Source organism: Astatotilapia calliptera, chromosome 15 (assembly GCF_900246225.1).
Source record: "Astatotilapia calliptera chromosome 15, fAstCal1.2, whole genome shotgun sequence".
NCBI lineage: Eukaryota > Metazoa > Chordata > Actinopteri > Cichliformes > Cichlidae > Astatotilapia > Astatotilapia calliptera.
This window is the reverse complement of record NC_039316.1, coordinates 12,723,542-12,745,873: the sequence shown is the minus strand read 5'-3', so window position 1 is coordinate 12,745,873 and position 22,332 is coordinate 12,723,542. Positions and strand designations below refer to the sequence as shown.

Below are 22,332 nucleotides of genomic sequence, written 5' to 3'. Positions count from 1 at the left end.
TACAGTATGCATCTTTACTCTTCTTTTTCTCCCCCCATAAACGTTGTTTCTTTCACGATATCATTAGCTCACATACTAACTTCATTAAGTACGTGAGGTAGATGAAGTCATTAATGACTATAGAATAAAGTATGAATGAAATGTATGACTAAATGTGGCCTGTATTCTAAAGCACTTTTAGTGGGCAGTAAGACTACAAAAGCACTATATAAATGCTAGTGCGTCATAACGTAAAGCCAGCAGAGGAAGCAGAAACCCACACTCAGGGCCACTGAGGGAAAACACTAATGCATATGTGCAGTTTGCTGCACAAGCAAACCTCAAAGCTGGAAACTTTTTGGGCTCCAGGCGAACAATTTTCATTCAAGCAAGCAGACACCATTTTTAGTATCCAGTTCTCCTTAATTCATCCATGAGTGGCACCCACAGAGAGTTTGGACCTTAAGGAGCTTGCATAACACTAGTGGACGGAGATATGCATCCAGTTTTCTATTCTCATATTGATGTTTTAGGAATTCAGTTAAAACTTTCACTACAAAATGAGTGGGAACTGCACATGTCAAACACTAAGATGGGATCACATCGGCCATAACACCAATGACTTTTTGAGTCATTAGCCTTGCAGATGGTACAATCATTTTTTTTAAGTTGTAGGTATTTGTGCGCCTCATGTAGGCAGGCTCCAGCCACTGTCACTGAATAAGAAAACCGGAAGAAAACAGGTGGAAAATGATTTCTTGGTAACACCTCTGGACTGAAACGTGGAGTAAAATTCAAAATTAACAAAAAAATTTGTTTTAAAGTTTACTATTTGTCAAACAAAAATAAATAAATAAATACATAAATAATTGTTTTTATCTTTGCTGATGTCTTTTCACTTGTCTCTTCACCTTCTTTTATCTTCCCAGAGCCGACACTTTCTCCGCTCTCCTCTGAGAAGAGCTGAAGTATTCGTCTCGGTGCGCCCACGAGGAACATCCACTGAGAGTTACGTTCTTTGTGCACTCAACCACTTACTGCACTAACCTCTTAAGCTGACTGAATAATAATGGTGATTCTAATGTAAGTAATTAATTGTATTAATAATTCAACACGTGCCCTCGTGCGTAATTATGCAACAGCTAAAAGACGGGTTCGTGCCTGCTGCCAAATCAAACTGCTGCCAGCAATGGAGATAGAGAAATGATCCGATATTTTATTCAGTTCCAGCCCACATATAGAAACATTAGAGTCATTGACCCAGAGAGGATTTGCTGAGCACGCCTGCTCATTTTAAGCAGCAGCATACGTCACATGCATACACTAATGTGCTTACGCACTTGGTAACTGCCCAGCACATCAAGAACTGATGTACTGCTGGTGACAGAGTAACTAAACCAGCGCTGGAAGGGCTTTCAGCACTGTGATCCAAGCCACTTTTAATGTGATGGCAGAGTATGTCCTGCAAACAAACTAGGGGATTCTCCTTAACACTCCAAGGCTTTATCTTGGGATTATAATGACTAGTAGAGACAGCATGTCCCGCACACATTTGGATTCAGTTTCTTTCTCCTCAGAAGATTAAAGATTTAAAGAATACAGATGATGATGTGTCTCTATTGAGACAATGAGCTCACGTCTACTGAATCAACAATAGGCAAACAGCCAAATGATCTTTATACAAGAACTATTTAACAAGAGGTGATTCACTGTCATAAAAGTCCAAGCAAAACATGCTCTTTTTTTTTTTTTGAAGTAATGGTTTTCTAACTATAAACATGTGGGTTTAGATCCTATTCAAAAGAAAAATGTTTTTATGAGCCCAAAGCGAAGGTTAATGACATCAGGGATTAGATATTAGATGATCCTGAGGAAAAGAGATGCTTATTTTTTTATTAGTTTTTTTCCTCTTTTGAAATATTGAATTTTCTGCTGAAAATGCAAAATAAAAACTAACTTTTTGCATCATTCACCTAAATAATACAGTTGCAGAAAATAGTTTGCAGACCGAAGTGGACATAGCCCAATGAAAGACATGAAAAGAAAATACAGATGTTGATTTTGGGGGGTCTTTTTAACTATTTTTGAGATAGGACAGTGGAGATTCAAACCTAGCCTTACGGTGTATGGGTTGCCTGCTTGACCAAGTGAGTCATAGCAGTACAAACAAGGTTTTGGTTTTTTATTTTATTTTATTTTTTTGAGGTACATGATATGATATTACACATGTGGGAGGAAAAAAACTTCAATCAACAAGAATTTGAAGTTGAAATGGTTTTTATTTATTCATTTTCAATTAGCTCGTTCATGCATTTTTCTTCTGTCCTGCATATTTTTTTCTTCTCTTTCCAGTTATGTTTTCCTCATTCTAGTGAGTGATCTACTGAAGAGTGTGCTTTTAATGAGAGTATTCCATCTGTAAGAACCAGCTCCATAACTCACAGTGAGGTCTGCGGTTTATTCAGAGTTACTGGGACATGTTCCTGTTGAATTTTCCGTCTTTTATGAGACTTTTTGCATGATTATATCACCTCAGAAAATTGTAGTTATTTATATGATGGTGTTGGAGAGAGGAAGCAGCAACTGCAAAGAAAGATTTCTTCCACTGATTGCTGATTAAATTCAGGCTTATGAGAAGGCTTGAGCTTGTCCAAGCTGTCATTGGGTCAGAGACGGCACACCATTATAGGACATGTTTTAGAAAAGGCTTGTTTCTTTTTCTTTTAGGTGGTCCAAGTGTTTAAGACAGCTAATCTAAATATATTGTAATAATTATTCTATGAACATATAAAACAACATTTTTCTTTTCAGTATGTAGTTAAAGAGTGGCTAGAGAAAAGTTATTGTTATTGGTGAATTAACAATACCGTTAATCTCTATAAAGTCATGCACGTGAATATGTAGGTAGGAGACAAGATTTTAAAGGACAGGAAGTAGAGGTAAAAGAAGCCTTGCAGTTTGCCTGTAGCTCCACTTCCACTGACCAGTCACTTTTATGCAGGCTTTAGGTGGATGTAACTGAACAAGAAGGTGAAAAAATGCAGTTTTGTAATACATCTTGGATGTAATCTAATTACAATTTAGCCTTGTATTATCCATTCATTCTCTTCCACTTATCCTTATCAGGGTCTATCCCAGCTGTCATGGGGCAAACTCCACACAGAAAGGCCCCAGTTAAACCCAGTCCACGCCACTATGCTATCCAGCTTTGCGTTAGCTTTTGTGAAGCTGTCTGGATTTATAAACACTGACTGGTGCAAAGAGCAGCATGACTACTTCCTGCAATGAAAGCCCTTAAAGCTGGGCCTGATGCGTTTCCAGGCTGTGATGTCACCAAGGTGTTGCTAGTGTTAGGGTTGTTAAAACAAAGGGAAAAAAAGTCTCATTTCAATTGTAGGTTTGTCTTGACACTCAGAACTGCATTAAATTAAAATGCACCAGCTTGTTTTATAGTGTTAAAAAGGAATTGTGGTAAATAATGTTGATCAGTTGGTTAATATTTAGTTTGCATGAAAATATTAGATCTTTGTAAAGCTACAAATTTACAAAAACAAAATCTTCTAAAACTTAAAAAAATTGCAGCTTAATGGCATTTTGTGCACCTATAAACATTATTTGGGAAGTTATTATAAAGTTTATTACGGTGTTTCAAAGACCATATAAGTAGGGGTGAGGTGCCAGTGATGTCACAAAATCTGAACCTAGTGATGGGTCAGATGCGTCCTGTTTTACTCAGCTTTTACTCAGCTGTGTGGTCAGTTGATTTTTTGTTTACTTTTGCTGTCTTTTTTACCACGACCAGTCACAGCAAAGTACCTACCTGGACCTGGTTTTGCTGGAGATTTCTTTCTGTTAAAAGGTATTTTTTCATTCCCACTGTCGCCTGGTGTTTGCTCAAAGTGGGTTGTCTGATTGTTGGGTTTTCTCTCTATTATTGTAGGAGAACTATCTTACAGAATGAAGTGCCTTGATGCGACTGCTGTTGTGGTTCGGTGCCAGATGATTTCATTTCTGTTCCATTTAGACACTACAACATCCTGATTAGGCTGATTAAAAGATTGTAGTTTGCAGAAATTGGTCTCTGTCTGTTGCTGTGCATCACAGGACCAGTGTTGAAGAACATCTTGTGCATCTGCGATGTGAGCAGCTTTCACTGTATATGTGACACCAAATGTGATTTCTATCAAACATCCAAAAACATCAATGTTGAGAAAAGTTACTTGAAATTTCGATTCAGCGCTGCCAATCAGTAATCTACGTGAATGATGTCATTTCCTTGGTACCTGGAAGCTGAAGCCCTCAGCTACAAATGCTACAGCTAAGCTACCAGTATTATAGCCAGTCATGAATGCACAAGTTGCTGAGTATTTTCACAAATAATGAAATCCTTGTGTTATTAGCTGAATCACTTGGTGTTACTATCAGCAAATGTACTCTTGAAAGGGCCAACTTGTTGCGATCTGGTTTTGAGTGTGCATTCCTCTGCACCATACCCTGCCGGGTTACAGGAAAATGACGTCATTCACGTAGATTACTGATTGGCAGAGCTAACTCGAAATTTCTAGTTACTTTTCTCAAAATTTTTAATTAGTAAGTCAAAATTTCGAGTTATGGATACTTTTATTTTTGTGGCGGAAATGGCCTTCCATACAACACTAATAGAAAAATTCTTAGTTTTTTATTTTTGCTTTTTAAATGTGTTTTTCAAACTTGTGAGAACAATAAATATCATTTGTTTTCTTTCTGCAGAATTCTGTCTGGATTCAGTGAAAGTCAATTCAGTGAATGTGTGAGCGTAATTCCGGGGAACCAACCGTTTAATTTGGCTTGTGTAATCATACAGTGATATCATATTGCTTGTTACACAAAGACTTCTATAGTGTAAGTCAACATATTATATGATGGCCATCTGCCCACGACTGCTTCTCATGACCTCCAATTGTATGCCCCTGTCCTTCTTTCTGTTATGTAACAGTCCTCTGCCTGGTAGAGTTCAAGGTTTGCCCTGTGGTGTGGCAGTGATAAGAAGTTCACCCCTGGGGTGAGGATACAGGGAAGATGACTCTGTTTCAGATCCCCGCGAACCCCCACATTTTATAATACTCAGTTCGAAATCGTGCAGAGGCGCTCCCCAGGTGGCATTTAGAGAGCATTTTCTTGCCCAAAGCTCATTAATTTTTTTCCTTAGAGGTGTATCCCACATTGATTCCATATTACTCCCACAGTTGGGTTAGTAAATATACACCCCAACCTCTTCCTTCCCTTTTCTCTTTTAGAAAACGATGTGTGCTTACTGGCTGTAGCTTCTCCTGCCTTTGTCAGTTACATGGATCGGCCAAAACATTAAAACCACCTGTCTAATACTGTGCAATTCCCCCTTGTGATGCTAAATCATGGCTTGGATGTAGGACCTTGAAGAGTGTTCTGACTGTAGGGCCTTTTTTTCCTGAAGGTCAGGGTGGGAACTTAATGTACTGGGCTTTTAAAGGTGTATCTCACAGACGAGTCAATTACTCAAAGTCTTTGAAATGTTTTTAAGTCATTTGGGGTATTTAGCACAACATTACATTGTATCAAGATGATCCCTGTTATTACCTTCTCCTTTCAGTGATTTTAATATTGTGGCTCATTGATTTATCTTAAATTATCATTATGGCTTGCAGGGACTGATTCTGTCATGTGCTAGCTGGCAGTTGACATGGAAAATTCCCCATTTTATTCTTGATACTGAGCTGTTTGCACATCATACTGAGCTCTCTGGTCCTTGGGGGTGTCCTGCGTTGGAGCGGAAAGTCCTGAGGCCTCATTCTGAAAATGACTTTAATTATAGATTCAAAGAATAAGCGAGGAATTAAGAGGTTCTTGTCTATTTTTACGCTTCAGCTTAACAAATTAGGCGTTCCACTCTCATATCCTGAAGCAATATTTGGACTTTGCTATAAGCCACGGCTGCGTGATATTATGTGTACAGTACAGTGTCCGTACTGTTGATTTCATGTGCCAGGAGTCCAGTGGAACAGCGAGGCTCTGGTGTTGTCATTAATACTTAATGGCAGACTGAAACGCCAATCACTGTATTTGTAGCAGCCTCGAGGCTCGCAATTACAGAATGCAGTTACAGCCACCCGGGGGCTGGGGTAGTGTGCAATTAGTTGCCTGCATCTGATAGGGTTACAAGTCACAGATCAATAGTCATTGCTGCCCCGGCCACTAAATACAGGAGGAAGACTCAGATAGGAGATGAAGATAGGAACAGCTTCTGACAGATAAGGACAATGTGATGTAGGGAGACAGTGAAGCCTTTTTAAAAAATGTATAGAAATAAATGAGGTGGTGTAATCTATAAAAATATGACTTTATGAGCAAACAATCTGAATTTGCCACTTTCGCTGTCTAGTAACAGAGGTAGCTTATCTGTTTAAGAACTATGGTTTATGACTTATATTGGATATGGTTTTTGAATTATTAGTATCTAATGAAACATTTTATTGGTATATATTAATATGCAAACCATTTTTTACTATGGTAGTACAATTGTTTTTCTTAATTGCAAAATGTGCAGTTTTAAAACAGCCTTTAAGTGCACGCATGGTTCACACAGAAGCTAATCAATTGCTCCATTACTTCTGCTATTTCAGTATGTCAGGGAAAAGCATTAAGTCTGTGAACAGTGGACTGTTTAAAGACTCTTTGAAAATTCAGGCAATATCAAAAAAGATCAACAATTTGTTGCACAGTGCTTTAACTTTTCTAAATATTTAACTTATTTAACATTCGCTGCTTTTTATCATTGTTTTATGTCTCTACCAAATCACTGGGGAAGTATGTGACTCATCAGCTGCTAAATGACCTACCATAGTCATCCACAAGTTACTAACTGTGTGTTTTATGGCGTGAATTATGTGGGGAAACCAGCATTTTCTCACTTTCCCCCTTGTACAGAGGATATTTTGTCTGAACTGACAACCTGGAAATCCAGACTTTGTAGAGTGATTGTGATTGTATGCAACTTCCACCTCAACTTTTCTCTCCTGTAAAAGATGTCATTGTGATCTCAATGGGAATTCAATCATTCTCAATGGGTATAATTGCATTTTAAAGAACCTACACTGAGTAGAGCTACCTGTTGCAGCCGTAATCTACTGTATAGACAGATTTACAGTGAAGGATGTGCTAAAGCTGCAGGGAGCTGCAAATTTGGTGATAATTCTCTGTGTTTGCATCAATACCACCCCTCCTTTCACTCTGATGCACATTCTCATGGCTATTTTGAGCATAATGATAAAACAAATGGTTATAACTCTTTTAAAAGCAAAATGAGCTGATGTAAACCTGGCCTCAGATCACAAGACAATTTGATTCATTACAGTAATTAAAGTTGTTTTTTTTTAGTTCCATTTTTCTGATATGATGTCAGACTGAGTAAAGCACGGAGAGTGCTATGGAGGAAAATGAGTAAAGCTGACCTCCAGTGAAACCACTAAAGCAAACAGGCTAATTTTCAAGCCTGATAAAAATTGAGTAAAGAGCTACCAGGCTTGTGGTGTTGTCCTTGGACCCTTCGGAACAGGAGAAATGCATTTGAGCACAAATGAAGATGCAAATGAAGGTCCCAATAATGCAGAGCTTTTCAGTATTCATCACAAATTCACTGGCTGAAGTTTTAAATCCTTCATATTGTGTCTCAACATGTACAGAGAGATTTTCAGATTTTTGAAGCTCATGTCTAATGACAAAGTTGTGAGCAAAAGAATTCTTTGGCGAGAAGTTTGCACTTAACGTTTACGCAGTCATTGGCTTCAAATCTGACTTTTAAATGATCCTCTATAATGCTGGAACTCAAAATAAATGTGGCCACTTCCAGCTGATGTAACATCCAAAGCTTGCTTTCCCAGTGAGCTCTAACCTGACTTTTTGGTTACTTTTTTGTTTTTGTTTTTTTGATTCAGGCACAGCACTCCTACCTTACCTTTGGTATTTCCTGACAGCAGAAGTTTTCCAAATGTTCTCCCACCTTCCTCACACACGTATTCATAAGGACTGGTGATATTGAGGCACAACTCTCGGATGAGCCTGCCCCTCAGTAGTCTTCCAGAAATGTAGCAATCACATTAAGTATATTTCCCTAACTATGAATAAAACAAATATAAATTATTTAAACCCTTATGGTTAAAGACACCCACCCCACACACACACACACATGCTACCTTCATATACTCTTAAAATACTCGGTTTTCATGTCTCCTGGCAGATTTGGCTGTATCTATTTTATTATAAACCTGTTGCATTGATATGTTTTTAAATAACATGATATTTTATGCTCTGTTTCTTTCATCTGTGCTATCACTGATTAGACCAGGACATTGTGCAGTGATCATATTTTAATGTGATCAGCAGTGTTGGACAAGAATTACTTAAATCGGGGTACCTCCTCCCTCATATTCAATCGCGTTTTGTCTTTATACTCCCAATAATCTAAAACTGCTCCACAGGTTTATTTGATAGTCGAGACGAATTTTCTTCGTTTTGTGCAATAACCGAGAGTCAAACTAAAGTCCGAGTTTCCGCAGAGTATCTAAGAAGTTGCTCTCTTACCTATCGTCGTGATCACAGTGATGGCGAAGTAAAAGGAGCCGGCGAATTTCCACTGCATGCCGGCTTTGTGCGGCTTCAGCTGCAGCACCACTTTTTCCAGCTCGTCAAAGTCCTCCGAGGACAAGTTGAATGTCTGGAGCAGCTCCCCTTTCTTCAGGTGCAGCTCCATCCTCTGGGTCGTCTCCTCCTGAGATTCCAGGGCGTCGAAGATCGCGGCTCCCACGAGCAGGTAGGTGAAGGTGCAGATGATGAGGGCGAGGGTCCTCACGTTTTGCCTCTTCATGGTGGTGTGGTGTGTGTTAGGGGGACAGGCGGAGTGTCAGAGCGGGTCTTGAGGACGGGGAACTCGGCTGGCTCATGGCTGTGCTGCTCTGACGGAGCAGAGGAGCTCTCTGATTACTTTATGAGCCGAGGAGCTGTTCATTCAGCACCACGCCTCCCTCACCCACCAACCCACCCCCCTCCACGCATCCATCCCACCTCTCTCTCACACACACTCTCTCTCCGACTGCATGAATCCCATTTTAATTCTCCTTATGAAATACTGTGGACTCACTGAGAAACTGAGAACACTGAGCCCCAATGCTACAAAAAAAAAAAAAAACGTCAGCCTTTAATGAAGCACAGCGAAAAAATGTATGCCCACATTAGGGAAAAAGAAATGGAGGATAAATAATCTCACTTTAAAAAAGTATTTAAGGTATTTAAGTTACAAGAAAAAAAAACGTTACATGCGAACCAAGAAAAAAGGAAAAACGAAAAAAAACTTGATTTTGACTATTTAATTTTTCCTTTTACTTTGTTTATCATAAAAAAATATAAATAACCCAAGACATCCACATGCAAAATGTTTTTACAGGATTTACAGGCACTAGTAGAGAGGTGAAGAGTTTACTTCTCACTAAAGAAAAACCTCTTATAGAAAATAATTTTTAATGAGATACAAATGAAATGTAAAAAAAATGCTACTTAACAATCAATAACAGTTTGGAAATATTTAGAGAATTATCTGTTGAGTATTGCAGCATCGACAGCGATCAACTCGAAGGGAAATGATGACGGAGGCAAAAATGTCCTTAATATTTTGGGAACTTTATTCCTCATTAACACGCGGCAAAACTTTTCTTCATAGGTGCCGTATCTATTTCTCTTCTTCTTCCGTTTTAGGAACGTACAATGAAACAGTGCCTCCTTGTGGTGAGCACTAAAACACTGTCTCTGTTAAACCACAGTAACCATAATGCAGTTAAACAATGTACAACATGAGTACACACAACGAATATCTTAACACCCCCTCTTGTACTCAGGTTGCTGGAATCTAAAGAAAAGTTTTACAATGAACGATAAACAGTCGTACAATCTCTACCACACTTCCTTTTCCCTTTTTTTTTTTTTTTTCTCCTTTTTAAGCACCAAACATAATGTCAGCAAACTTAGCAAGTTTTAGCTTGGAAACAGGTTTGGTCATAACATCTGCCACCATTTCTTCAGTGGCGCAATATAATAGACACATTTTTCCTTCATTTACAATGGACCTTACAAAATGATATTTAATGTCCACGTGTTTGCACCTCTGTCGGCTCACAGGGTTTTTAGCCAGGGCAATTGTTCCCTGGTTGTCCTCGTACACTATTGTTTGAGTGTAGCTGTAGTCATCTATACCTTTCAAAAGCTGTTCTAAATATATACACTCTTGCATTGTGGAAGCCAGAGCCATATACTCTGCTTCACAGGTAGAGAGCGCCACAGTGGGCTGTTTCTTGGTCTTCCATGAAACTAAAGAACTGTTGTTACATAGACGTACACAGTAACCAGTAGTGCTGCGTCTGTCGGCAGTGTCACCTGCCCAGTCAGCATCACTGTAGGCCACTAGACCCAAATTTTCATCTGTGTTTCTTCTAAAACACAACTTCTTATCTTTGGACCCTTTGAGATATCTCAACACATGTTTCACAGTTCCCCACTGTTCTTCTGTAGGCTCATGGAAATGTTGCGATAACTTGCTTACCACAAAACTCAGGTCAGGACGGGTACCTGATGCAAGGTATATAAGACTGCCTACAGCCTCTCTATACATCCTCACATCTCTTATCTTAGTAGCACCTTCTGTGTAACACAACTTCTGATCACAGGGAGTTCCTCTGGGTTTACAGTTCTGCATGTTAAACCTCATCAGTATCTTGTTGACATAGGTTTCTTGTGACATTGTTACACATCCATCAGACTGAGTGAAATCAATACCCAGAAAATGCTTAAGTCTGCCCAAGTCTTTCATCTTAAATTTGACTGAAAGCATTTCTTTCGCATCCTTCATTACCTTTTCATTGCCAGCAGCAATTATCAGGTCGTCCACCCAGATGATCATAATCACCTTACCATCTTTTGTCTCTTTGGTATAAACACAGTGGTCTGCTGGGTTTTGCCTGAAACTGTTCGCTGTTAGGTATTCATGCAAAATCCTATTCCAGTTACGACCAGATTGTTTTAACCCATACAAGGATTTTTGTAATCTACAGACTAGCCCTTCTCCCTCTTCATAACCTTCTGGCTGATCAATGTAGATTTCATAATCAATGGGAGCGTGTAAATATGCTGTCTTCACATCCATTTGATGGAGTAACAGGCTCTCCTGCGCTGCTTTCTGTAGCAAAACTCTTATGCTAGTTAAGTTGGCTGTTGGTGAGAATGTCTCTCCATAATCTATCCCCGACTGTTGGCTGTAACCCTTGGCTACGAACCTTGCCTTGTATCTGTCGTTTCCCTCAATGTCACTCTTAATGGAATAAACCCACTTTCCCCCCACTGTTTTCTTCCCTTTTGGCAAAGTGGTTCAGGTGAAAGTGTCATTTTCCCGTAACGAGTGGATTTCTTCATCCATGGCTTTGATCCAGTTCTTTGAGTTAGCTGATTCTATGGCTTCCTTAAATGTGTTTGGGACACCACACACTGCCCTGTAGCAGTAGTCTATGGTAGTGTGGATCTCATCGCTGCCACTGTTGGCAGCTACAAAGTCATTTAAATGTCCCGGTTTTCTTCTCTCCCTAAGAGGATACCTTTTGTTGACAAATCCATCACTTGTCACACTTGTCTCTTTTCGTTCACGCTCATCAGGTATACCACTTTGTGGACTTGTGTCTGTCACAATAGGTTCTGGAACCTCATTGTCCTTGTCACCTTTCTCTGAAGGTCTGTTAGCCATAGGCTGTCTTACTCTGCTACCGTCATCATTTAGTTCTCCCTTATCTGTCTGTGTTTGTCTTTCTACATTTACTTTGCTCACAAACTTAACAAGTCTATGTTTCTGAACTTTCTTAGTTTCAGGGTGGTAAACTAAGTAGGCGGGACTGTTCTTATCATAACCTACAAAGAAACCTTGGTCACATTTTGAATCAAGTTTCCCCTTGTCCTGTTTGTATGCATAGCACACAGACCCAAATTTCTGCATTTTTGACAAGTCTGGCTTTTTACCTGTCAGCATTTGGTAGGGTGTTTTCCCTGTTCGCTTACTAAAGCATCTGTTCCGTGTTACAGCAGCAGTTTGAATGGCATAGTTCCATAGGCATTTCGGTAGCTGACTCTCAATTAGCATGCACTTGCCCATCTCGAAAAGAGTACGCCACCCCCTCTCGGCGGTACCGTTCTGATGGGGTGAGTACGGGGCTGATGTCTCATGCTTAATGCCATTTTTCCTTAACAGGGTTTGGAAATCTCTGCATGTGAACTCTGTCCCATTGTCTGATCTAATGCATTTTACGTTGCCATATGGTGCAACATCCGCTAGAAATTTCTCTGTTGCCTGCACTGTATCAGTTTTCGTCTTCAGGAAATATACAAACACTGAGTTTGAATAATCATCAGTGAATGACTGCACATATTTGTACCCATCAATAGATTCAGTGGCTATCGGACCTGCTAAATCTGTGTGTACCATTTGTAAAGGAGCCTTTGCTCTTGTATCCGGATCTCTGTTTCGGGTTTGTGCAAACTTTCCCTGGATACACACTTCACATTCCTTTTCAGGTCTATCGGTTCTCCCCTTAATCTGCATACCGTTAACCACACCTTGCAATCTTACTACATCTTCATAGTTGCAATGGCCTAATATCTCGTGCCATGCCTGTATGTCATGACAGGTGTTACACTTATCATTACCCTCAACTTCAGTCTGCAAATAGTACAACTTGCCATACACATGAATGTTAAAGTTAGTACCGTCTTTGTGGGTCAACGTGTCCTGCCCTTGTTTAAAGGTGACTGTTGCTCCTAATGCAGTGGCTGACTTTACAGAGAATATGTTCTGGGGGTATGATGGAATAAACAGCGCATCTTTCAGCGTTGCTTTGCGTCGCTGGCCTGTATTGTCAATCAGGAACACCTCTGCGTCCCCCCTCTGTTGGGCGACGCCTCTGCACTGGGTACCGTCTGCCAGTTCTACGCTGTGTGACTCCGGTCTGAACGCGTCGTCGAAGCTCTTGAACTTGGCGATGCTGTTAATGATGTGTGAGGTAGCCCCAGTGTCCACCAACAGGCCTTTCTCCTCAATGCTGTACGCTGACTGCTGGACTTTGATGTCTACGCCCTTAATCCTGAAGGCATAATCTGGCGTTTCTGCTTTGGATCCGTTGCCGCTCTCATCTGCGACCTTCCGCGCGCCATCTTGTTTGTCTTTATGTCTACACGTGGTATCACTGTGTGTGCTGCTTTTGCAATGACTGCACCACGTCCTCCGTCTGCACACTTTTGCTCGGTGGCCTTTTAGTCCACACTTGAAACACACAATGTCCACATCGCTCTTGTATCTGCATTGTGCGCTGGATCTCGTGTGCTCACGGCCGGTTCTTCCTCCTGTTTTCATTACGTTGTCGCTACACTCGGACGCGCTTGACTTTTCAGTGTCTTCGAAACTCCGTAGCTTTGTTTTGAACTCAGCAAATGTCATATCGTCTTTATCGTGAGTAACGTGTATTGCAAATGGCTTAAAACTTTCAGGTAGACCTTTTAAAACCATAGCAATCAATAATCCATCACCTAAAGTCTCACCCGCATTGCGCAGTGCTGTAATGGCGGCCTCTGCTCTGATGACATAGTCTGTGACAGTCTCTTCCCTCTTTTTCTGAAGCGATGATAGCGTGGTGTACAGGTTGATGATTCGGGGCTTCCCCTTTCCAGCGTAGTAGTCCCTCAATATTTCTAATGCTCTTCTCCCATTATCAGGGGCATCTCTCATAATCAGTGAGAGGCTTTTATCGTCCAAGAATTGGATTAACTCGGCGTAAGCGTCGGCGTTCTTCTTACCGTCTGCTGCTACTTCAGCCGCGCCGTTCGGTTCCTTCAGAACGGTGTCTTTTAATCCCAACAAGTGCAAATATCCTAGCACCTTAGTTTCCCAAAGTTCATACCTGGTCTCATCTCCGTCAAACATGAGTCGAGGCAGCCTGCTTGCTCCTCGTTGATCCATGTTGCTATTTAACCGTTAGCCCGCTATCCGTTGTGGCTCCGGATCTTCATGAGAAAAAACTCTTCTTCGAGTCGGCCCTGGGCCCATAACCTGTTGAGTATTGCAGCATCGACAGCGATCAACTCGAAGGGAAATGATGACGGAGGCAAAAATGTCCTTAATATTTTGGGAACTTTATTCCTCATTAACACGCGGCAAAACTTTTCTTCATAGGTGCCGTATCTATTTCTCTTCTTCTTCCGTTTTAGGAACGTACAATGAAACAGTGCCTCCTTGTGGTGAGCACTAAAACACTGTCTCTGTTAAACCACAGTAACCATAATGCAGTTAAACAATGTACAACATGAGTACACACAACGAATATCTTAACATTATCTGTTTGCCTTGTGGAGCCAGAGGAGACGAGTGTTAGGGGGGGATCTGTGACAGAAGGACAGCAGCGAGAGTGAAAGGAAAGGTTTACAAGATGGACGTGAGACCTGCTATGATGTGTAGTTTGGAAGTAGTGGCACCGACACAAAGACAGGAGGCAGCGCTGAAGATACTAAGATTTTAGGTGGGAGTGACTAGGAATGACAAGATTAGAAATGAACACACCAGGGGGACAGCTCAGGTCAAACGGATTAGAGACGAAGTTAGAGAGGCAGGCCTAAGGTGGCTTGGTCATGCACAGTTGAGGGATGATGGAAATATTGGACAAAGGGTGTTTAAGATGAAGCTGCAAAAAAAGGAGGAAAAGAGGAAAACCACAGAGAAGGTTCATGGATGTAGTAAAGGAGGACATGCAGAGCATTGGCTGGACAGAGGATGTTTGGGATAGGGTGAATGAATAACTCAGGCAACTTCTAAAGAGAGCAGCTAAAAGAAGAAATGTATAGTATGATCTATTACCTGATTTACTATAAATCTGAAAATCTCTCTGTACATGCTGAAATCTAACCACAAAAGCATATATGAAGGATTTAAAACGTCAGCCAGTGAATTTGTGATGAATACTGAAAAGCTCTGCATTGGCTTGAGATGAGTTTGTTTATTTGCACTTTCACCTTAAATGTGACAGAGAGGAATACGCAAACACAGCCTCAGGAGCCACAAGCTAGTGTACTCCTTGTGCCAGTTCCAAGTCCTGATCAAAAATCAACATGCTGATCCATCCACTGGCGCAACCAATTGGGAAATACCAGAGAAGCTGAAAGTACCATATAATGATCTTTAAACAATGTGGGTTTTGTTACCTAAAGCAACCCCTTACCCCTGCAAAACTTTTAGGATACAAGTCATAATATCCTCTGAACATGAACAAAAAGAGTGTCGTTTTATTTTATTGTTTTTATTTTTAAAACCTCTGCTTGGCTGGTTTAGGCCAAAAGTAAAAGGGAAGTTATCTTTATTGCATAAAACGATAAAGAACTAATTATATCTCGTGCACTTGTAGCAGCATGCTGTGCACTCATTGCAACGTATCGCCTCTCTCTCTGTTTTTGTAATCTTGCAAGTACTCTGCTTCCAGGTTTCATAGCTACACTAACTATTCATGGAAAAAATACAGATTATAAAAGCAGTACTTCAGTGCCAACATCTTTTTGCCTGTCTCCTTGCTAATTATGTCACTCTAAAAAGCAGGGGTGGAAGTAACGAATTACAAATAATCACGTTACTGTAATTAAGTACATTTTTTGGGTACTGTATACTTTTACGAGTAATTTTTCAAGTGTGTAATTTTACTCATACTTGAGTACAACTTACACCATGTAATCTACTTCGCTACTTATAAAATCAAAAGTCACTACTGAGTACGCCCACAATTTGAATTAATATTCAAACCTTTCGTCTGCATTTTTGCAGCCAATAAGGCCGTGCAATCGCAACCGCGCCAATTTAAGACGTAAGCAAAGAATAAACTCCGCTGCAGCAGCAGGCACAGGTGTCTGGAGGTGCTAAATGGTGGAGTATAAACTACTTTATAGACGGAAGATTTGGAGACAAAGAAGCCAAAATGGAGACAGAGGATAACACTGTCAACCATGAAAACGACGTAGAAAAGACGGAGGACGCGTGCCCGTGGCCATACCTGGAGGAATTTTTCGTGTACAGAGGGAGAAAAGGAGACAGCGTCCAGATGCAGTGCAAACTTTGTTTGACCTCTACAGTCATTTCAGCTTACAAGACTTCAGCATCTAATCTAAAAAAACACATTGAGGTAAGAGGTTTTACAACTATACGTGTATGATATTGCTTTCTTATTTTTCATGTGTTTTAAGGTTACTAGTTTGGCTAAGATATTGTCACCGCCATTGGTTAGCCTGATATTAAAATAAGACGGAGCTAGCTAATGTGCTTGTGTGTGCATGCATAATTGAGCTACAATTCGTAGGAATGTTTTAGCTTATTATTTGGATAACCACCGTCATTACAATAAATTAAACTTGTAGTCATTTAAAACTCACAGGCCTACAATCAGCTGGCCTATATATATATATATATATATATATATATATATAACTTGAACACAGTGCTGAGCTGCATCTCAAATTAATCTTCCAGCTCTCAGCTGACATGTACCAGAGCCCGATTGATGGATCAGTTGATCAGTATCATTGGCCTGATATAGGTCTATCATAGTGACGTGGCTCTTAATCAGTAGGGTTATATGTTTCCCAATATGATATCTTTTTTTTAAAGAACATAATGTGGATTGTTTTTATTTGTTAGCTGTATGGGCAGCATTTTTGTGTATGTGATCCCTTTTCTTAAATTAGATTTGCTATATACACATATTTTGCTCTCTTAGTATTTTTAGGACCTGACTAATACTGAAAACTTTAGGGTGATACTGATAAAAAGGAGTTAAAAATTTAGATACTGATACATTGGTCGATACTCTTTTTACAGATAGTATACATATTACAGAACTTAGAATGTATACAGAAATTCATGTTTTTTGCAATGATTGTTCAAAATTGGTTTACACTTGTAAATAAATACAGCAATATATCTGCAAAATTTGACCAATTCACCACTCTTTTATACTATGCTCAACAATCAAAGATTAGCTCAAGTCTAGTTGAATAATGTTTTAAAAATGTGTTTTCCTTTAGTGTTAATCACAGTGATGTTATGAAGTAATGTATGAACCTGACGTATGATAATATTTATCTCTACAGAGGAAACATCCATCGAAGATTGAGCAGTACAATATCACTGTGGCATCAACATCTCGACAGCGAAAGACCACAGCCACACCAAACAAGCGCTCAGCAAATACGCAAGCCAAGTTACCAGACCTGATGTTGAGAGCTGCAAACAAACATGTTCCACAAGCAACTGTTGACAAGCTTGTCATCAAGTTCATATGTGAGGGTCTACAGCCATTTGCAGTGGTAGAACAGCCATCTTTCAAAGAATTGGTTACCACATTACAACCTCAAGCCAAAGTCATCTCCAGACCCACTGTCCGTGCCAGAATCTGTGAAGCTGCTGATCACATGAAGATGACTTTGGTTGCAGCTAGGGCTGCCACGATTAGTCGACTAGTCACGATTATGTCGACTATTAAAATCGTCGACGACTAATTTAATAGTCGACGCATCGTTTGAAGCTTTGTAAGATCACAAAGGACGCAGGAATGCGTAGTAGGATTTAAGGGTGTAATAACGGACTGAAACAGAAGATGGCAGCACTGCATGTACAAGGATGCCAGCTGCCGTTAAACCCCGAAGAAGAAGAAGCTGTGTCCCAGAATTCATAGCGCAGCCCAGCGCAGTTGTCAACAATGGCGGCAGCTAGTTAGTTTTAACTTTACTCTTATTATTCTTTCTGGGTCACAAAATAAACGTTTAACATATTTTCAGGCGAGAATGTAGCTGTGTAAACCTCAAATATCGGCTCAGTTTATCAGGACACCACATATTTTCAAAAGCTCTCCGACGTTTTCGGAGCCGTCTGTTACCCACTAGCTCGTTAGCTAGGCGGGGGCAAGGCTAACTAGAGCCGTGAGAACACCGGACTCCCGGCAAATCGTTTTCAAACCCACCACTGTCTTTCGCTACTCAGGTTAAACATGATATATAAGTCACTTAGATAACTTAAAATGTTATTGTTTGGCTTTCTTTAGTATTTTATTTGTTCCTGAGTAAATCGGTTTGGCTAAGATTAAAGTTATAGTTTTTGCACAGCTAAATAATCTTCAAGCAGACAGCTGATCATCAGAAGTTTGAGACGCTGGATAATATACTCCGGTGTCCTGTTATATTTTAGAAAGCAAGGAGTTTATTAAACTTCACCGAAACAATCTGCAAATTTCATTAAAAATAAATAAACTACCATCTTGTCTTTATTTTTAGTTAGCACAAACACTTCAAGCTGTAAGCTAATGATAGTTATATAAGACCAGATGCTGCTGGTGCAATAAGCTGTACGCTGTACGTCCAATGGATGATGATCTGATTAGTCGACTAATCGCAAAAATAATCGGTGACTAGTCGACTATCAAAATAATCGTTTGTGGCAGCCCTAGTTGCAGCATTGGATAAAGTCAAATTTGTTGCTACCACTACTGATTGTTGGTCAGCTCATCAGAAAAGTTACCTTGGAGTCACATGCCATTGGATAGAGGAAGAGTCCCTGGAAAGAAGATCTGCAGCACTAGCATGCAAAAGATCGAGAGGGTCTCACACATTTGACATGCTTGCTGGTGCGCTTGATGATATCCATTGCCAATACAAGATTAGAGGCAAAGTTGTAAGAACCACAACTGATAGTGGATCCAACTTTGTCAAGGCCTTCCACATGTTTGGGGCACAAAATGATGCAGATGAAGCTGAAGATGAAGCAGACCCAGAAACTCTTGACCTGACTGACCATATTGACTACCATGAGGCAAGTGCAATTCTTGATGAAGACTCTGGTTTGGAGTATCAACTTCCGCCTCATCAGCGATGTGCATGTCACCTGCTAAACCTTGTGGCAACATCTGATGCTGCCCTAGCAGAGAGCATGAATGACACCTACAAGAGGCTCTCCCGTGCAACCTTTGCAAAATGCCAGGCCATTTGGAACAAAACTGGCTGATCTCATTTGGCTAATGAAGTGGTAGAGGACAAGTGTGAGCTACAGATCATTCGTCCCAATGCAACACGATGGAATTCAACCTACCTTGCCATTAATGAGAAGGGGGAAGATGCCACCAGGAGCATTTGTGAGGAGTTCAAGGTGAAAATGTGAGTAAAATTGGACACCTACCAATATGGTTGCAAATTTTGTGAATTTTCCTTAATGGATGGTTAAAAACGTGAGCAGACTCTTAATATTAAATCAGAAGATCCCTATTATAGTCATGGTGGGTTTTGTTGTTGTGTCTTACAGGTTGAGTCCTGCAGAAGTTGCATTCCTAAGGGAGTACTGTACCACCATGAAGCCACTGGTGAAAGCTTCAAACATCCTTCAGTCTGAGTCCACTTCCTTTATGGGATGGCTCCTGCCAGTAATCCAACAACTACTGTCCAAACTTAGCAGGCTGGAGACATCAAGCAAGACATGCGTGCCACTCATCAGAGCCCTGCAAAATGGCCTTCAAAAGCATTTTGGAGCGATGATTGAGGATCCAGAGTTGGCTGCAGCTGCAGTCCTCTTACCCAAGTTCAAGACTTCCTGGACTGACAGAGCAGATGTAATAGAGGCTGGTAAGGATTCATGTGATCCCATTTTTGTGTATTTTTACATTTGAACACATGCTTAAGTGAGTATTTCACCTAATACATTGTAAGTTATTGATGGTCTGTCCTGAATACTAAACAATCCTTTTTGAGAATTTGCCGATTTTAAATTTGTGTTCAGGAATAATCACTGAAATTTAAATAACAAAATTGTGTTATCTACTTGCAATTACAGCCTTGACATACATCAAACAACATCTTGAAACGACAGAGCATGAGAGTGAGGATCAGCAAAGAGAGTCATCTGATGAAGATGAATTCTTCTCCAGACCAATCTCCAGAAGGCTGCAAAGTGCAGTTGAGCTTGATGGTTATCTTGCTTGTGCCACAGACACCATGGAGCTGCTGCACTCCTTCTCAGCCATCAAAAACCTCTCTCTTAAACTGAACACAGCTCTGCCTGCTTCTGCTGCGTGTGAACGACTTTTTAGCTGTGCTGGTCTACTCTTCACTGCCAAACGAAGTCGGATTGCCTCTGTTAATTTAGAAAACCAGCTCTTGCTGAAACTGAACAAAAGGTTCAGAAAGTAAAGTGTGAATGAAATGCTAAGAGTTTAAGACACTTACCTGCCTGTTGTTCAGTGTATGGGGAAAAGTTTAAATGGTTCTACGCATGTTCAGAAACATTTTTGTCATTGTTTTAACAAACAAAATTCCTTCTTTTATATCTACATTTATTTACAAAACAAGTTACCTTTCTATACCTTGTTCATCTGAAAAATGTGCTTTGAACATAAATATTTATACTGGTGAATCGAGTTGAATGCCTGCTATTGACAACAGAATAAAACATCAGTCTGTTAAAAAGTAATTAATACTCTGAGTAGTTTTTGAGAACAGTACTTTGTACTTTTACTCAAGTATTTTTTTAACACCAGTACTTTTACTTGTAATTGAGTACAATTTAACCAGTGTAACAGTACTTGTACTTGAGTACAAATTTTGAGTATCACCCTAAAAAATTATTCAGGGGCTTAGTAAATATCATTATAATTCTAAGTTAGATGACCTTGATTAAATCTTTGAAAATCACAAAAGTGTTATCTTGAGTTGAAAATACTGAAAAGAATGCTTAAATTTTCAACACCAGTTTTTGAGTTGAACTGAGCTCTTTTGTTCAAGTTTATTTAAAAGAAAAAATTCTGTATTTGAAACACAGGGTGCATTATTTAAATCTACTCAATATATCTCATAGAAAGTACTCAAAATAACTGAGAGACTGGTATTCATATTTATCATTGTCTTTAACTTTAATTATTAATGGTTCAAAATCAATATAATTTTGTCCCCCAATACTAACTTAAAACTTTGAGTAAGACTAATGACCTTTGGCATGTACCGCACGCGAGGAGCATGGCCTCATGGGAGATTTTCTGCACGTTGAACGAGAGAGACACACATCCACTGCAGACTTGGTAACGTTTTCAGGTAAGTGACCAATTCTTACATTAGCTGTCTTTATCCACACCGTTCTTCTATAACATGTTCTGAAGAAAGCGTTTGTCATGGTGGCTCACTTTTCGCAGCGTGTTTGTGCACGTTAATTTAAGTTTTCAACCCGTCTTCCAGTCAAGGCGGCGGGAAACCGCGCCCTTTTATCCTTTTACGTTCTGAGTCGCTATCTGCGTTCCGGGTTATTTGACCGGAATGTCCCGGTACCAGCGACCTGACCGTTTAATCGGGGGCATTTTAGGAACCACGTGAAAGCAGGTGTGCTCAGACATTTCTAGAAAATGGCCCTGTTGAGTCGCGGTGCGGGAGCTGCGGTAGTCACGCGGCCTGACTCACTCTGTCAGGTTGTTCAGGAGGAGATGAACAGACGTCATCAATGGCTTTGGTAACTAAGAAGACCTGCCCGCGGAACAGTTCATAGCAGCAACCATGCTGCTTAGCTTTCTTGTTCTATGTGGGGTCTTTCAGAGCATATAAGACGCTGCTTTCAGCTTTGTCCCGAACAGGGCCAGTTTTTGAGAGAACGCTGACAGGACCGCCCGGGTCAGCAGATTACCTCATCCAGGGCCGGTCCAAAGTACTATGGGGCCTTAAGTAAATTTAGACTGGGGGCCCTACTTCCTTTCAGATCCCAGAAAATAATGAAAAAAAAAAGCTTTGGTCCTTTTGGTCAAGCCAAAAGTACCATCATTTCCAGTATAGTTAGTATAGTATAGTTCCAGAAACACTCAGTTTATTTAAATCCAGGTTGAAGACTCACCTATTCTCTGCTGCATTTGAATAAAGCACCAAATCCACACTTTTAAGCTTAAATTTCAAAACTTACATTTAACTACTGATTTTATCTACTGTTGTGATTTTATGTTTTGATTTTATATACTGTTTTGTTTGTTAGTTTGTTTGTTTGCTTGCTTTAATCAATTTTAAATCATGCTTTTTATTTGTTTTTGTTTCTCTGTAAAGCACTTTGAATCACCTTGTTGTTGAATTGTGCTATACAAATAAATTTGCCTTGCCTTGCCTAGTTACTCCCAATTTACATAAATAAATGTTTATTTCAATCCAAGCTAAACTTTCTTATAAGAGATTGGTGTTATGGCAGATTACTCAGTGACATGTTTTGTAATGATAAAG

At 40.0% G+C, this 22,332-nt stretch overlaps 3 protein-coding genes across 3 annotated transcripts in view; 2 read left to right on the top strand and 1 right to left on the bottom strand.

Annotated features, from left to right (window-relative positions):
• kcnk3a (potassium channel, subfamily K, member 3a) overlaps nucleotides 1–8,976 on the bottom strand; it is a 46,581-nt gene extending 37,605 nt beyond the window's left edge. The window contains exon 1 of the mRNA XM_026143329.1: nucleotides 8,575–8,976. Within this exon, the coding sequence (XP_025999114.1) occupies nucleotides 8,575–8,857 (283 nt within the window). The 5' untranslated portion in view covers nucleotides 8,858–8,976. The remainder of the gene's footprint in view (nucleotides 1–8,574) is intronic.
• Nucleotides 8,977–16,028: 7,052 nt separating this feature from the next.
• On the top strand, nucleotides 16,029–19,102 carry LOC113037551 (zinc finger BED domain-containing protein 1-like). Its single transcript, XM_026194778.1, has 3 exons — nucleotides 16,029–16,232; nucleotides 17,197–17,533; nucleotides 18,549–19,102. The coding sequence occupies exons 1-3, from the start codon at nucleotides 16,029–16,031 to the stop codon at nucleotides 19,100–19,102; spliced, it is 1,095 nt and encodes a 364-aa protein (XP_026050563.1).
• Nucleotides 19,103–19,108: 6 nt separating this feature from the next.
• Nucleotides 19,109–20,557, top strand: LOC113006730 (uncharacterized). Its single transcript, XM_026142876.1, has 3 exons — nucleotides 19,109–19,251; nucleotides 19,397–19,713; nucleotides 19,922–20,557. Coding segments are annotated over exons 1-3 (675 nt in total). The 5' UTR covers nucleotides 19,109–19,249; the 3' UTR covers nucleotides 20,278–20,557.
• The last annotated feature ends 1,775 nt before the right edge of the window (nucleotides 20,558–22,332 follow it).